Source organism: Tachypleus tridentatus, chromosome 3 (genome assembly GCF_004210375.1).
Source record: "Tachypleus tridentatus isolate NWPU-2018 chromosome 3, ASM421037v1, whole genome shotgun sequence".
NCBI classification, from domain to species: domain Eukaryota; kingdom Metazoa; phylum Arthropoda; class Merostomata; order Xiphosura; family Limulidae; genus Tachypleus; species Tachypleus tridentatus.
In genome coordinates this window covers 93,332,761-93,349,380 of record NC_134827.1, presented here as the reverse complement: position 1 = coordinate 93,349,380, position 16,620 = coordinate 93,332,761, and the positions used below count along the sequence as shown (strand labels likewise).

Below are 16,620 nucleotides of genomic sequence, written 5' to 3'. Positions count from 1 at the left end.
GATGAATATATTTTATTTTAAAAGCCTGCTTTTGTACTTGTAAAATTTTATGTGCCCTTAATGGAGGTTGTGTCTTAGTGTAGGCATATATGTGAGAGAGAATTTAGTTACAATGAAATTACAAGTGCTCACATTCTCAAACATATCTATATGACCGTCTGTGGCTGCAGCTTAACGTTTTCATCTTGAACTAGTACGATCAGATATTCAGTTGGTAAAAGAAATCGTCATGAATCTTATCAGATGGCTACTAGCTATGTTTATTATCATTACAATAAATAAGATTAACTACCATATCAAATAATCATTTGCCCAAAGGGTAAAAAAGCCAGCAAACAAGATAAATAAAAAAATTGTGAGTTTAAAAATCTGCAGATAGGTGTATTAAAACAAAGTAATGAAACAAGACTGAAGATGCTGTAGCCATAACTTACTCAAGTTCCAAGTCTCTATTTTGGCTTTACCAGATGTAATTCTAAGTGACAACATGGAGCCAAAATATGGATTTGCAGTCTGAATAAATAATGTCTGCAATATCTCCAGTCTTATTTCCTTACTTTTTTTTATGATCCATATTTGCTGGTTTTTAGATTTCCAATTTTTTTATTTATCTTGTATATTCAATTGTGAAAGTATGATTTTTGTTAAGGGTTCAATTTCAGTGTATGAAATAAACATTTTAGTGAAATTTTTGTCACCTAGATCAGAAAAGACTTGAAAAAAGAAAGTCAAGATTTGAAGATACTTTTAGAGGATAAGAATCAAGAACAGCAAAAACTGGAGGAGGTAATTCACAAGCTACAAGAAGAAATTCAAACATTATCTATCAGAGTTAATGAACTTCAAAAAAATGGTAAGATGAAAACTTGAACATTAGTTTCATAATAAATTATAGACCAAGTTGTTCTCATTGTAATTTATTTTTTTATGACTAAAGACACTGCTGTCTATGCTTTCATGTATAACTAGGAAACTAATATGAAGATTTCAAATGCAGCAAAGATTATTTTTCTATTCTCTGATAGATTGTTTAGGCAGAGTATTCACAATGAAACTTTGTAGAATGGATGGCAACTGCCATTTGTGGAGAAACAGATGTAGAGGATAACATTTCGAAAGTCTTCCGCCTTTAATCTTCAGGTCAGTCTGGTCTCCACAACAGGCAGTCAGTTGTCATCCATTCTACAAAGTTTCATCATGATTTTTCTACTTTTTGCTCAAAAGCCTGATACTTACAATTAGTTGGGAAGTTATTAAATGATATTTATGTGACATATAAATGTATAAAGATCACATATTTATTTGAATTAAGCACTCATGGTTTTGTAGAGTACAAACTCAAGTTACGTTGATTCAGATGTTGCTTCTTGCTTTTTCTATATTCAGGAAAATATGTGTTCTCTTATTAGATAGGATTTACATTTCCATATGGTGTACCTACAACACTTTGGGATGGAGTCTCTTAATATTTCTTGAGCTTGAACTTTAAATCTTGTCAGTAAGCATTCCATGTTTTCAAATATTGAACTAAAAATAACTAACATGTGTCTTCTTACCTGAATTTAGTTTTTCTGCAACATAAAAATGTTTTAAGCACGAAAATACTCTCTCAATACGCTATCTTACCTCTTCTCGACTTGTACTTTTCCATGTGTGCAAATTTTCACTCACCACTAGTCTTGTTACTCCCACCTATCCTCACATGTGAGACATCTCTAGTCTTCTGAGTCACCTAAAGATTGTCCTATCCTTCCACGTGAGGGTTTGCCTGGATCTGAAAATGAGAATTTGGACAGCTTTTTTTTGCAGTTTTGTTTCACGGGAGGTACCCAGGCTTTCTTCCTTACATGTACATTTACCCTTATCTCCTGTTTCCCATGAATCTACTACCTGTCTTTCATAGTGACAAGCCATACCTTTTCATATATTGTAATTCACAATATTGAGTCATTTTATGGATCAACTGTGTTCAGATGTTAGTTTGCTTTGTTCTTCATGCACTAAAAACCATTCTTGGGCATGTCTTCATTCTGTATTTCCTTGCTTAGACTTCCATAATTTGGACTCACTTGTTCCTCTGTGGGAATTGGATCCCAATTCTTCTATTTTCTTTGCCCAGCTTTAGTTTTACCATATTTGTTTCTCCCTCTTGTTCCTGTGTTTTGCTCTCCTCCTTTCTCTTCCTTCTAGTCCTGGCCTCTTGTTCCTGAAGTTTATCATGTCCTTGAGGCACTGTCTTCAGAACAACCCATGGTCTTGGTGTCTGCATTGTGGCTTTTAGTCCTGTGGGGGACAGGCTCCTCAACTTTGCTTATGACCAGTCTTAGGGTATTCAGAAGTTCTGGTCCTCCTTGTCACCTGTGGATGGTGAAAGTTGATGTGTTAGATGTCTCATTTGTATCCAGACATTTTCTTTGTTTTATCCATTGCAGGTACATGCTTCAGTTTGAAACTCATCCATCTGGACTCACCTTAGTTCTCTATGTTGTCTTGGTGTTTGCCTATCTACTTCGTTCCAAGGACCATAATCTGTACCATTGCATGGATAACCAGCTACTTCTAGTTTTTTTGCGACATCTTTCTTCACCTCCATGTATTACCTAGTTCAATTTGGGGGTGTAGTTCATTTTTCTACTTAGGTGGGTTCAATCTTCTTTCCCTTTAGTAGATGAAAGTGTATCTTGCAGTTCACAATCTTTCCTTCTCTTCTCTTGCCATTGCACAGAAGGTTCTCTCTCTTTTATGCATGTGGGCTTCTTTCGAAGCCCTCATTCCTATTAGTCAGTCCCACATGGATTGTCTTCAAGAGGTTTCACAGACCAACTTTGTTTAGTGGTTGGATTGAGACAACATCGTTAGAGGTGTTCATCTTCTTCACCTTGAATGTCACCTTGGAGATTCTTGCTGATAGTGGTATTTTGAATCATTTTGTTTTGGTTCTACAGGGCTGACCAGTGATAGTATGTTTCAATAACTCTACTGTGGTCTTGTACATCTGGGTCAGGAGACCTCTGTTTACAGACACTGAACCTCTTGTTTTGGCCCCACAACCATCAAATTTTCTTTGTCAGTTTTTCATATTTTTGGTATCTTGAATATCATAGGTGATCATTTATCATGTCCTGAAAGAATCTTCCCCATTAAGTGGTCACTGGGCCCATGTGTGTTTCAAGGACTCTGTGCTCAATGGGGTATTCCAGATCTGAATATCTTTGCCATTAATCTCAATTCTGAGCTTTCCCCAGTTTTGGTCTCCTGGATGCTCTCAGTCTGGTTTGGATAGGTATGCCTACACTCCCATTTTTGCAGCTTCTCTGGAACATTTCCACCACCCATATCACTCTATGTTGAGTTTTTTTGGGTTTTTTTTTAGGCTTCATTTTTTCCAGCTTGGCAATGGTTTCCACTCTTTCACCATCTATTGGTGTCACCTTTTCTTCCACTCCGACTTTCTCACACTCTCCTATGTCAGCCCCAGTCTGGCATGTATCACTTGTCTGTTCCCATTCTCCCTCTTCTCATGTGGCTTTTGCTCAGTCTCTGGCTTGGCAGGCAGACCTTTTCAGGATATTGCATTCTTGATTTCCCAATCCATTTTTTCATTCCTTCATAGCTGTGTACTAACCTGTACCATCATTGGGTCCTTCTATCTTCCCATCCAACCTTTTTCCTCTGTTGCAGGCCATTGTGTGGTTTTGTTAGCCATGTTTCCTTTTACACCATATGCATGTGCCATCCATTCTTCTGTTCTGTCCTTTTCAATTTATTCCCTCAGCATCATCCTTCCTCCATTTGAACGTGTGTTGGCCTGTTCCTTATTTCACCTCTTCTTTAAGTCCATTTTCCTATTTCTGTTGGTGTGCAGACATTGTTAGTTGAATTTATTCACTAATGATGTCCACCTCACCTTATGTGACAGTTTCTGATTATTCACTTCTGCCAAAAACTTGGCTGCCTGGGAAATTAATTCTACCTTCACCCCAATTTCCCACCTTTCTGACTGTTCCATCTGTGATTGCTTCCTTTGCCCAGTGACAGCTCTGTTGTTATGTGGCATGCACTGATTTCTTTCATGGTTCCTACTTCTATTTGTTTATTTATTGGATTTCTTCCCAGTCCCATCACTTGTTTTTTATTGTTATTACCCATACAAGTTAGCTTTACCAGATGACTTTCCTTGTTTGCTCCTCTCTTTTTTCAGGTCATTGGTCATTTTTTCCATGGGTCTTTCTATCAAATCCATCACCTTACCATCCCCTGGTTGCTTACCATTACCACTTTGCATGCCACAATTTCTCTTTTCTTTCTTTTCAAAGGTTTTTGTCACATTTTGGATTCAACTCGGTGGTATGCTTAGTCTTAAATCCATGCTGTAAGACCTATGTGTCATGTACGCCCACCACTGAGGTGGGATGGTCTGCAAAAACTGGACTGTGGGTATACCTCACAGTTGTTTGTTTCATACAGATGTTTGTCCCATGCCATATGCTAAAGGATGAACCTGAGTGAAGTAGACAGGGGTTATTGTCCATCCCAGATTATCCATGTATTGTAGGTCATGGGAACATCCTGTTTTTTACTCAGTAAAAGTAAAGCCTTTCATAGTACTTATTACATGGTGTAAATAAGAATTATACTTATGTCATTGGCCAAAATATCTTGTAGAGAACAGCATTAAACATGGTCAGTGTGTTTGATGTCTACATTACTGAGGTAAACACCTTGTGCAGACCAATACTACAGATAATACCCATGACATACTGTTGTAGTCATATTATGTAGACTTGGATCCTTATGAACCAGAACATCAAGAAATGGAAGAATACTGTTGATTTAAAATTCCATGGAAGATATTATGCTTTCATATTAGTAACAGAATTGTCAACATGTGTGGTTGATGAAGATATGCTGATAAAATAAGGTTTTCTAAACGTTTCATGTTTATCTCTACCACCATAGATTTATGTATGTTGGTGTCAAGTAAGTCTATATTTATGTTGACTAGAATGTCATGACAAGAAGTTTTCTAAGCAGAAATGAGATGATTGATGTCACATGATTTTTTTTCTACAAATGTTCATATTTTAGTGTCATAATTTAAGAACAGTGGAAATAAAGAAATTCATAGGTTTATGTAATTATTAGTATTCACTGAACCTATTGATAACAAAAAGGATGAATAGTAACTTCCTGTTCCATCTTTGTTTGGTTTTTGTTTATCAGATTCCATATCTCTTTTTCAACTATATTGTTATACGTAACTCTTTACAGTATCTCTTTATATGACCTCTTTGTACTCATTTAAAATATTTTTAGATTTAATACTTCTAACTTTCAATATAGTGTGTAGTGTGTTTATCTTAACATCTTAATTTAGCAGTATTTCACTTAAAATTATAAATAATTAATGTACAAAAAAATCATATTTTTAGTGAAGTGTTTTTAATAAAATAAAAAATTTGTCCATAATTATATTGAGTATTTGTTTTCAACAGGCCTTGTGCAAGATAATTTGCATGTTCAAAGTAAAAATACTTTTCTTTATCTCAAAAATCTCAAACTTCAAATTTAAAAAAAAAAAATGTTATGTTTTTTCTCTAACCTACCTAAAAACTTCATAATCTACAAAAAAAATTGAAATAAATCTAAATTACCTTTTTTTTCTATCTAGAATGACTTCATATTGTAAAATGAAACCACATTCGTTTATGGTAATTAACTACATTTGTAACAGTAAACATCTATTTATATTTAATGTTATTGTTTTATTGCCCTTTGAACTGTGACTAACTACTGTCTGCACAACATGTAAGTCGTAAATCACTTGGGGAACACTATTAAATTACATTACCCACTAGCTACTACAATTAGTAGAAACATCTCATGTGCATGCCTGCCTTGTGTAACATTTTTATTTTATTATTATTTCTTTTACTTAATCTAATCTTAACTAACCTACAAATATCCTTATTTTTACATTTTAGTTGCTTTTATAATTATACATAAAGAATAAACAGGAAAATAAATAAAATACTTATCAAATCTCTTTTTTTTATCTCAGTTGTCACAGAGAGTTAACCCTAATTTGTTTATACTACTCATAGTATTGCAATTAATAATATTTATTGAATTAAATAATGGTCAAAAAATATGGACAGTTAATATGCAAAAAGTAGACAAATTTCCTTATCTCTCAAAAAGTTTCTGGCTTTCTAACTGCAACAAACATTGTTACAAATTCATCCAAGCTACTTATTAACTTTCTCAGTAGAATAATGTTCATACTCTGAGTGAAATTGACATTTAACTGCTTAGAACATAACATTATGCTACATATCATGTGACAGATGAAAATCTTGAGTTTCTATTGGTTATAGGTATATGACTTTCAGATCTCCACATATATTCCAGTTGTACTTGCTGTACTGAATGTGCTTCAGCAACATTTCCATGTTCTCATAGGTTTCTTTCATGTATGCTGCATAGCCAACAGGTATTGAAGGGTGAACGTTGTCATTGTGTAACAGAACAGCTTTGAGGCTTAACATTGATGAATCAATAAAGAAACGCCACTCTTGCGGGTCATGGTCACAACCCAAAGCAGAGAACAATTCTTCAGTGTCAACACAGAAACAGAGACTGTCAACTTGTGCAAATAATTTGGTTATATCATATTGGCGGCTTCGAAAAACAGACATTTTCGTACTTGGTGACAGCAAACACCATTCCTGCAGTCTCAAACCCAGGAATTCAGCTTTTGCTTTTGACAGACCAAAATCTCTGACCAGATCATTTAATTCTGACTGTGTTATGAGATGTAGATGGCCTGAGGAGCACGGTTCAAAATCTGGATCGGTGTCACTGCTAGTTCCCTGCATTGCAGTTTTTTCATATGGTTCGCCTAAGGTCGATTCCTCTGGTGGTTTCGGAATTGGAAGACTGTTGTCATGTGGCCCGGGTCTCATTGCTGAAGGCAGATTAGGGTATTCAATTGACTTCTTGTTTTTGGCAGAGAAACCAGACACATTAGTCAAACAAAATTACAGTCCGTCACATGATCTTTCTGTTCTCGCCATTTCATTGGGATAGCAAACGACATTGTCTTTTGAGTGTTTCTGAGCCAAGCTTTCAGACAGACAGCACATGTTGCACAACAAATGTGAGGCACCCATTTCTGGTCTTGATCACCAATTTTACAGCCAAAGTACAGATGATATGCTTTCTTCACAAGACCAGTCATTGAACATCTCTGATGAACAAGTGTATACTCGCCACAAATATGGCAAAATATATTGCGGCTGTTACAACATTGACAAGATATATTAACCGACACCAATCATCCTCTAAAACGTCTATAACATCTGACTTGTTACAGTGCTGCTGAGGCAATGCTATATTCTGAAACAATACACACACACTATAAGGTCTATATTAATCCAATGAGCAGCATCTGTGTAAGCAAGCCACTTTTATAGCCTCCTGAGACAGTGTCAAGCTGGCTCTGGGCTGCATACTTCCACGGAACAGTTTCCAACCTGGCTTGATTTCATATTGGGACATGCCCAGACTGCACAAAACATTGTTCATAGGTCTCTTACAGAAACAAAAATTTTTGACATAAATATAAGAAAAAACATGACGAAACTGAAGATTTCGATGAAACAGTACATGATGGGCAAATTGGGATGTGATTTTCGTGATCAGCAGCCAAAAATCTATAAGGAACACCCAACAGTGTTCAAGAAGCAAAAACTTTGTTGTGCAGTGTTATGAAAGAGAGCATGCAGCAGATGGGTGTGGCAGGATGGATTTGATTTTTCTATTTGGTAGCTCTGTTACCAAACAGAGTTAAAGACCATAATAAATGTGGTATATTTGGCCAACGATGATTTTATAGAGTAATTTACATTTAATTTGTACTTTTTTGAGGGCTGATGGATAATATAAGAGAAAATGTGTCACACTAGGGGAAACATAACATTTTTTTTTAATTTTACCTTATAGAATTAAAAATGTAAAACTTGTATACTATTAAAATATGGATTATTATCTAATATTTTATGCTATTCTAATTGGTATAACATAAATAAAAGTAGTTTAATAGAATTTTGAATGTAAAACACTAAAACTTTGTGTAATGTACAGTAAAAAATGCTCAATAATATAGGATTAATTAATTCAAAAGTTATTCTTTGATAGATTGTATCTGTTAGCAGTTCTTCCAAATTCTACAAAATATGCTTTTAACCTAGTACAGAGTTTGGCAACCTTTCAAAGAAGAGGTTTTTTTGTTTTTGTCTAAGACCAAAACATTTTGATGACCTACAGGTTGCAGCACCCTGACCTAGTCAATTTTCAAATACAAATGGTGGCAATTTTAATACTTTTAGTGATATGTGATATTGAATCAGATGAAAGAACTCTTACACTTCTATATGTCACTCGTATACACATAAATACTTTTCAGAAAGGGCCTGCACTTGTACAGTAAATACTTTTAGTAAAAATTGGACTGTGTATTTTAAAGACTTCTTCTGCCTTTATGTTTGGTCTTCAACGATTTTTCAGAGTCCCATGATGAGCCAGTCTGAGCTACCTTGCCCTTTGTGTTCAATGTTTTAGCAATCTTTAAATTACTTCAAAGTCTTCAATTTTTGCAATAAAAAGTTTGGGCATTTTTATTCAGTCAGAAGACCTACTAATCAGTTGTGGTGTTAGTGATGATATTACTAAATATACTAGAGCCTGGTTTTAGCAAAAAATTAAAATCATAAAACATTTATAATACAGCAAGAGACTGTGGACAACCTATGGACCAAAAGAAGTATGTTGTCTGTGTTATTCACTTTTGAAGATGTACGAATTGGATAAAAAAGAACAGCAAAACAGAAATTAAAATGTTAATGGAACCAACAAAACCTGCTATACCTGAACAAGATACAAACACTGGAGATAGATTTAAATAAAACCACTACATGAAAATGAATTTGTTATATTGTAGATAACTTTAAAATAATTAAAAGATAAAAGATTAATATTCCCAGATACAATGAGATCATAGTTTAAAACATGCATTCAGAACCAAACACGACTGTTCATAAATAAGACACAGCAACAAGAAAAGTCTATGAAACACAAGTTAGTGTTTGAAGATACAGCAACAAGAAAAGTATATAAAACGCAAGTTAGTGTTTCAAAACACAGGGAAGGAAAAGTCTATAAAACACAAGTTAGTGTTTGAAGACACAGCAACAAGAAAAGTATTAAACACAACTTAGTGTTTCAAGACACAGGGACAGGAAAAGTGTATAAAACACAAGTTAGTGTTTGAAGACACAGTGACAAGAAAAGTGTATAAAACACAAGTTAGTGTTTGAAGACACAACGACAAGAAAAGTCTATAAAAGAAAATCTAGATGTTGAATACATGACAACGGGAGAAGTCTAAAATATAGTCTAGGTGTTGAATTCATGACAACAGAAGTCGAAAATACAGTCTAAGTGTTGAATATATGACAACAGAAGTCTAAAATACAGTCTAGATGTTGAATACATGACAACAGAAGTCTAAAATACAGTCTAATTGTGGAATATACAAAAACTGAAGTCTACAAAACAAAATCTAAATGTGGAATAAATAACAAAGGAAGTTTGTAAAAACACAATCTTGCTGTTGCATACACAATGACAAGAGAAGTCTTAAAGTCACAGTCTAAATGTTGAATGAACAACAATAAGAAAAGCATAAAACACAACCTACATGTTGAATAATTGCACAAATCTCAAAGGCAAATGTTGTGCCATTTACATTAGCAGTGACTGGAATTTTGTTGTAGATTTTTCCATGGGGATTTGCCAGTTATCTACACATGGTTGTGTTTTATTGGGTTTTTGTCTATGGTTTTTAACCCTACTTGTAAAGGATTGGTCCATTGGATTGAGCTCATTAGAGATTTAATATTTACTCTGAAGTGTATTATTTTTTATTTACTTGGTGTGTCATGATGAAATTTAATTTTTAGTAAAGTATTTCTTCTAAAGGTTTGCACTCAGATTAGTCTGAGTGCAATGTGGTTTTCATGTTAGAAATACTTTTTTGTCTTACTGCTTTCAAGTGACCTTTGCATGACCTCTATAACGTCCTAGATGAATAACAAACATTTTATGAATAAAACTATATTCTTTGTTATTTTCTACTCCCTATTACTATATGATCTTGTGCAAATTGACTTACCTTTTAACCACTACAAAAAAAAAGAACATTTAACTTATCCTTTTATCTTTCTACAATGACTGGTGTTTGTAACAAAAAGTTACAATAATTCATCCTAAATAGTCTCAAGCTCACAACAGTTTACTTCTGTTTTCATTTCATATTATCTGTTAATTCTCTCTGAATTGTGTTTAACTACTAAGTAGCAATAAGTAACTCAATGGCAGTGCAGAGAGCTTAGGGTAAACAGATATCAGGATACATTACCCAATGCCAACTATATATGTTCTTTGTGAGTTCCCCAAGATAAAAATATTTTTATTCTTTTTCATGTAAGTTTTCTGTTCAATGTAATGTAATATTTCTAATTTCAGATTTTAGTTATTTTTGTTTAAAAATATATATCTGTGGCTAGAAAACATACACAGAAAATAAAACTTAGCAGTTACCTCAAGTTTGAGAACTTTTGCCTTAGGATGTTTTAGCCTTTATTAATAAAATTCTTCAATTTTTCTCACCAAGTTGGTTCAGAAAATAATTCATGAAGTTTTCATGTGTGTGTTTTAAACACAAATAGTAATTTAAAAGGTGAAAGAGAATATCTCAAAATTACTCTAATTTATGTGTTTTCTAACTGACTTATGAAAAAGTTTAAAAGAATTCATTACTTATTCAAGCACCAATGTCAGTCTTCATACAATTAAATATGCTTGGTAAATGGTGTCTTTTACTGAAATAAATTAACATAAAGATTTTATGATAATGTAGCTCATGAAATGACCTTTTAATTGGGTATAAATATGTACTATTGATGAGTGAGTGTGAGTAAATAAGTAAATTCACAAGCGTGAAGTGTTGGGTGGAGCTTCTGTGGTGAGTGTAACAAAGTGATTAATATTTCAGCAAATAAAGAAGGTGGGAGATTTTTATTTTAAATTCTAGCCTGTCAGTATCTATAATTAGAGGGTGTTCTAAAGCTCTAAATAAGGGAAGGAAGGAAATATAAAACAGGGAATCCAGAATAGAGTGGCATCATGTGATACAGAGAAATAAAGATCGGGTATTTATTTAACTGTTTCATTTTTAAATTACATAACCAAAATTGATAAAATATTTTATCATTTTAGTTGTAAATCATGGTTTGACCCCAAGTATATTGTGACATATCCTGGTATAAAGGTATTCAATTTCCATAGTGCATATTAGTATATAAAAGACATTTTAATACAAGAAATAAAGATCTTGTAACAGTAAATCTGTTATTTTTCTTTAAATGAATACTTTATGTTTCACTTTACAGCTTTTCTCTAAAATTGTAATAACAGTACAAAGCTTCAAATGGTTTAAGTAGTAAATTCTAATTAAATCTATAACATTCATTTTTGCAGCATGTCCTTGACATATTAAGTAGTGAAGCTTATTGTTAAAAGAATTAACTGTTACATGTAACAAACAAAAGTTCTATTAAAGTTACAGATTGAAATGATGAAAATGAAGATGAAAAAGTAATTATAACTGTAGGTTCTCTCCTTTACTCCTCTATTCATCTGTGATCATCATCGTTCTATCAAAAGATTTTCTATAAATTTTTTTAAGTGTACCTGTTGGCTTTGAGGATTTCTAGAGAGAATGATGATTTCTTGTCAAGTGTTATTTGTCTACAAGTAGTTAAAATATGTATTGCGAGGGGTGCCAGGTGGAAAGTTTGCCTGTGGTGCCAACTACCCTCATCCCAGTGTTGATTTTTGTCTGAAGTAGTGAGTAATTATCTGAGTGATTTTTTCTAGTTAATGAGTATGTGATTTTAGATAGTTTGTATGTTGTTATTCAGTTACTTAGTTTGTGATTCCTTTTAGCTAATGAGTACATGATTTAGGTAGCTTGTATGTTGTTATTCAATTACTTAGTTTGTGATTCCTTTTAGTTAATGAGTACATGATTTAGATAGCTTGTATGTTGTTATTCAGTTACTAAGTTTGTATTTGTGAAGCTATGCAAGAGAAACAAAATTTTAAAACAAAGTAAGCATAATTTCTGTTTAGACACATTTATTTGTGACATGAAGCCTATTGTTAGTTGTGTAAAACCATGGAACTCATAATGATTAGAACTTGTACCCAAAGAAATAAAACTTATTGTCATTTGCTGGACTAAACTTTTTATTCTTATTTTACCAAATACCATGAAAGAACTCTCCTGGTAATAAAAACTGTTACAGCAGTATTTGTTATTACTCTTTTATAAAGTAAGTCATTTCCTGATAATTATAGAAACTACAAATGTCTGTTGTTTTTATTTGCATATTTAAGCCAGGTATTTATTGATGAAAGCTACAAAGAAGTGAATTGTAGAAAAAAGTTCTCTTTTTTTTTCATTTTAAATTCTATATAAATGGAAAGGAATGTTTCCAAAGAAATATTCTGAACTTGAGAAGGTAAATAAAGTTGTTGTGATTATAAATTAAGCTCCTAGTGTCTTATAAAAATAATGGTATGTGAAAATGCTGTTTTAATTTGATTTAGCTTCAGTTAGTTCCCTTGTGGATCAGTTGTATGTCTGTGGACTTGCAATACTAAAATCCAGGGTTCACTTTGTTGCAGTGGAAATAGTCCATATGGATTATTGTGAAGCTTTGTGCTAAAACAGCAAGAATGACTCAGTTTTAACATAAATGGTATCATGTTAAAATGCTTGTCTGTAAACTCTTGTTTTCATCCAGCTTTTGTGTGTGTGTGTGTTTAACTTTTGGAAAAAGAAACTTTAAATGTATTTCTCACATTAATCTTTCATGAACTTTGTATTATAGTTTAACAAAAAATTAATTACATGTATAATGTAATTAGAAGTTGTATTAATGTAAATATCTCATGAAAACAAATCCTCTACTGGTTATTGAAAGTCCTATCTGCAGCACTGAGCTCGTATCAGTTAATATAGGATAAAAAAGATTTTATTATTTGCTCAGTGTTTCAGCTTTTAATCTTCTAAATACCAGTAGTTTTTACAAACTTTAATTAACTGAATTGGACCTTAACTTTCACTTAAGAAAAGCTGTCAAAAAGATATGATAATGATAATTTACTAGACATATTTCTGACAATTTCTTAATAATCATCTGTTGTGAATTTTTTGGCAAGGAAGTGTAAAAACATGGGAGAACTATCCAAAAAACTAAACATGTTGGTAAAAGCTGGCTTTATTTTAAAAAGTGCAAATGTCTTATAAGTTCACAAGATTATATATATATATATATATATATTTTTTTCCTTTGATATTTGTTGATATAGTGATATAGGTGAATCTATTTGTTATTGTAATGAATTTCTATAATATGCTATTCAGTTGTGTTAGGCCTCATTAAATGTGCTTCATGATCTTTTTTTTTAATACATATCTGTAATATCTGTTTCTCTGTTTATGCTGCCTTTAAAGATAGTCAGAACATTGTTTAAATAATTCAGTATAGCTTTCTGAAGATATAAATTGTATTTTGATATATTACATTATTAGTATGTATTGCTGGAGACATTGGTTCCATATTTACCAGCTGGCAAAGTTAATGACTTGATAAATAAAAAAATACAGACTTCATGATAACAGAGAAAGTTTAGATATAAAAAAAGTATAAAAGTTCTAATTAAGTGTTTAATTTTCCTTTTTTATTTATAAATACATGGAAAATAATTTCAGATTTAAAATTACTTTATTGACAAAACATTTCTAGCTTTTATAAGTGTTCATTAGAAGCTTTCCTCACAATGAAAGCCAAAACAATGAGCCAATGAAATAATTTTAAATCTGTATTCTTTGATAGATTCTTTAGGCAGTGTATTCATGATGAAACTTTGTAGAATGGACAGCAACTGCCTGTTGTGGAGACAAAAGTGTAGAGGATGATGTTTCAAAAGTGTTCTGCCTTTCATCTTCAAGTCAGTGTGTGTATCAGTGTTTACAGTCTTGTATAGTGCCCTCCAGTCAAAAACATTGATAATCCAACCAATCACAACACACTCTCCACAATTCATCAGGACACTCACTATAAAAAACCGTCAACACCAACACACACATACTGACTTGAAGACGAAAGGCAAAGACTTTTGAAATGTCATTTTCTACACTTGTGTCTCTACAACAGGCAGTTGCTGTCCATTCTACAAAGTTTCGTCAATTTTAAATCTGATTAAATTTACAGTTTATTTATAGAGAAAAGGAAAGATACACAGTGTTCCAGTTTCCATTTTTAGTCTCAAAGCTTTAAGACATTTCACTGTTGCATCTTTCCTGTTTTTCTGGTTTTAAAAGTGTGTAGTGTTGTTGTGAAACAGTTTAAATGACAAGTTTTATTTTTGTCAGAACAGGATTATATACCTGAACTGTGTTTCATGATAAATTCTGTTTTACATCAAATGATATCAAATCTTACAGAAAAAGAACTAGTCCTAGAAATAGACAGATTAAATAGCTTGAAGCCATCTCCTGAGAAAGAACCCAGCAGCAGACCTTCTTCTAGTATTCTTCTGCTTGTTGATGCTCTGGAGTCTGAACGGGATCATTTCAAGGAAGAAGCTTTAGCACTGGCTCAGAGACTACAGAGTTTGAAGGTCTGATGTTACATTCACACTTTGTTTTATAATTATGTGATTACAGAAGTATCACTTAATTGTACATCTGAGTATAACTGTTTTCCTTTATAATCATATTGTAACAGCTAGCATAATTATTTCTTTTGGCAAATTCAAGTCCATTTTGTTCATACATGGAAAATTACAGACAAAGTTGGAAGTCTGCATATATGAAACACTGTTTCTGTTTATAACTGCTGCTGATAGTAGGTTAGTTTTATTTTTTTATGTTTTAAAATATATTTTTTTTAATAATTTACATGCCTACTGAAATGATGCACTTTTTACGTATCATACTGGAAGTACAAGTAGATTTAATGGTAAGCCTCAAATTTTGCCTTCTTAAATACTATTCTTGTAATTTGCTGCTGTTGTAGAAACTCTTAAAAGTAAAGACATTTTAGTGAATATTATGTTTATTATAAATGGAAATAAAATTATTTTCAATGTATAATAAATTCTGAGTACATTTAATCCAAGTTTTGTAATTGATCAGCTTGATTATTTCATTAATTGTGGATATTTACATAAATAGGTTGCATTAGAAAAGTTTATTAATTTAGTTTTTTATTATAATTTTCAGAGATAAAACTAACATTCTTTTGCACTTTTCAAAATATGATTTTATGGTACTTCTGTAACATGAAAATATTCATTATTTTTCAGTAGATTAGATACTTAAATCATTCTGTCATGCCTTGCGTCTAATCATTATTAAGTTGTGTTCTGTGGCAAATAGCACCCACCCAAACTAAAGTAAACCTAGTTATTAAACTCTAAATGTGGGTAACAACTCAACACAAAGAAATAACTGACTGTTACTTAAGGAAAAGTGTTTTTATTTATGTAACCTTGTGGTTCTAAATTTTGAACTTTTAACCCTTACACTACTGACTTGTAATCAGATACTCCCAACTGTAAGTATCATCTTTCTATATGCTTAACATCTTTTGAATCATCCTTCTATTCCAATTTATATGAATGGTTTGAAAGCAAGTAACTCAGCTAAGTCCATCTACTCAGGTGCCATTATGGTCATGCATTTCCTGTATTGAAGGCTCGGTTTCACACCAGTTGGCATTCAACTTGGAGTGGGCACTATCATAGCAAGAGTTTTCAAGTCAATCCATCTGTTGTTTTTTAGTTGTTTTGTTCCTGTAAGTATTGAAAGGAGGAAGTTTTCTGGCTAGGCTATGCATTGTTCACAGTTTTTAACTCGTTTTCATTTACTTAGTATTGATCCATCACTTTGTGACACTTGAGTTCCACTAATCCATGTTTTACTGTTGTGTCATCACTACAACCGTGAGTGGAGTACCATTTGAGGCATGCCTTTTCTATGGGCTTACCCCTTATATTGCACAGTGTCATTGGTGGTAGTGGCACTCTTCAACTTACTTGTGTTTTTAACTTTTTATGAGCCACTGGCTTTTTTAATCTTATTTAAATCTTTTATTTGAATTTTCAACATTGTTTCATTTTACTCAGTTTATTTCTACATTTTATAACAATTTTACTTTTATGTTTTTTGCTGGTTGTTTGGTGCAGATAGCCTAATTGCTTTGTGCCAATAAATGCCAAACAACCAATCAGCCTGCCTACATGTTGGTGATTGCATATTTTACACTGTACAAGATAAATGGTATTTTATGTTACACGAGCTGTTTCTTTGTCAGCAGTTTTTATGAACTTGCTGGTTTGATAGTGAGCTTTAATTCATGTATGAGAACTACTTTTTGGTAGGACGTAATTCACTTTTGTGTGAACAGGAATAACTTTGAGAGT

General features: G+C 32.6%; 1 protein-coding gene across 4 annotated transcripts in view; it reads left to right on the top strand.

Annotated features, from left to right (window-relative positions):
- Positions 1-16,620, top strand: part of LOC143247486 (uncharacterized) — a 105,728-nt gene that overhangs the window by 39,523 nt on the left and 49,585 nt on the right. For all 4 annotated transcript variants that reach the window (XM_076495711.1, XM_076495710.1, XM_076495712.1 and 1 more), the window contains exons 10-11: positions 703-853; positions 14,639-14,814. In XM_076495711.1, coding sequence (XP_076351826.1) covers positions 703-853; positions 14,639-14,814 — 327 coding nt within the window. The remainder of the gene's footprint in view (positions 1-702; positions 854-14,638; positions 14,815-16,620) is intronic.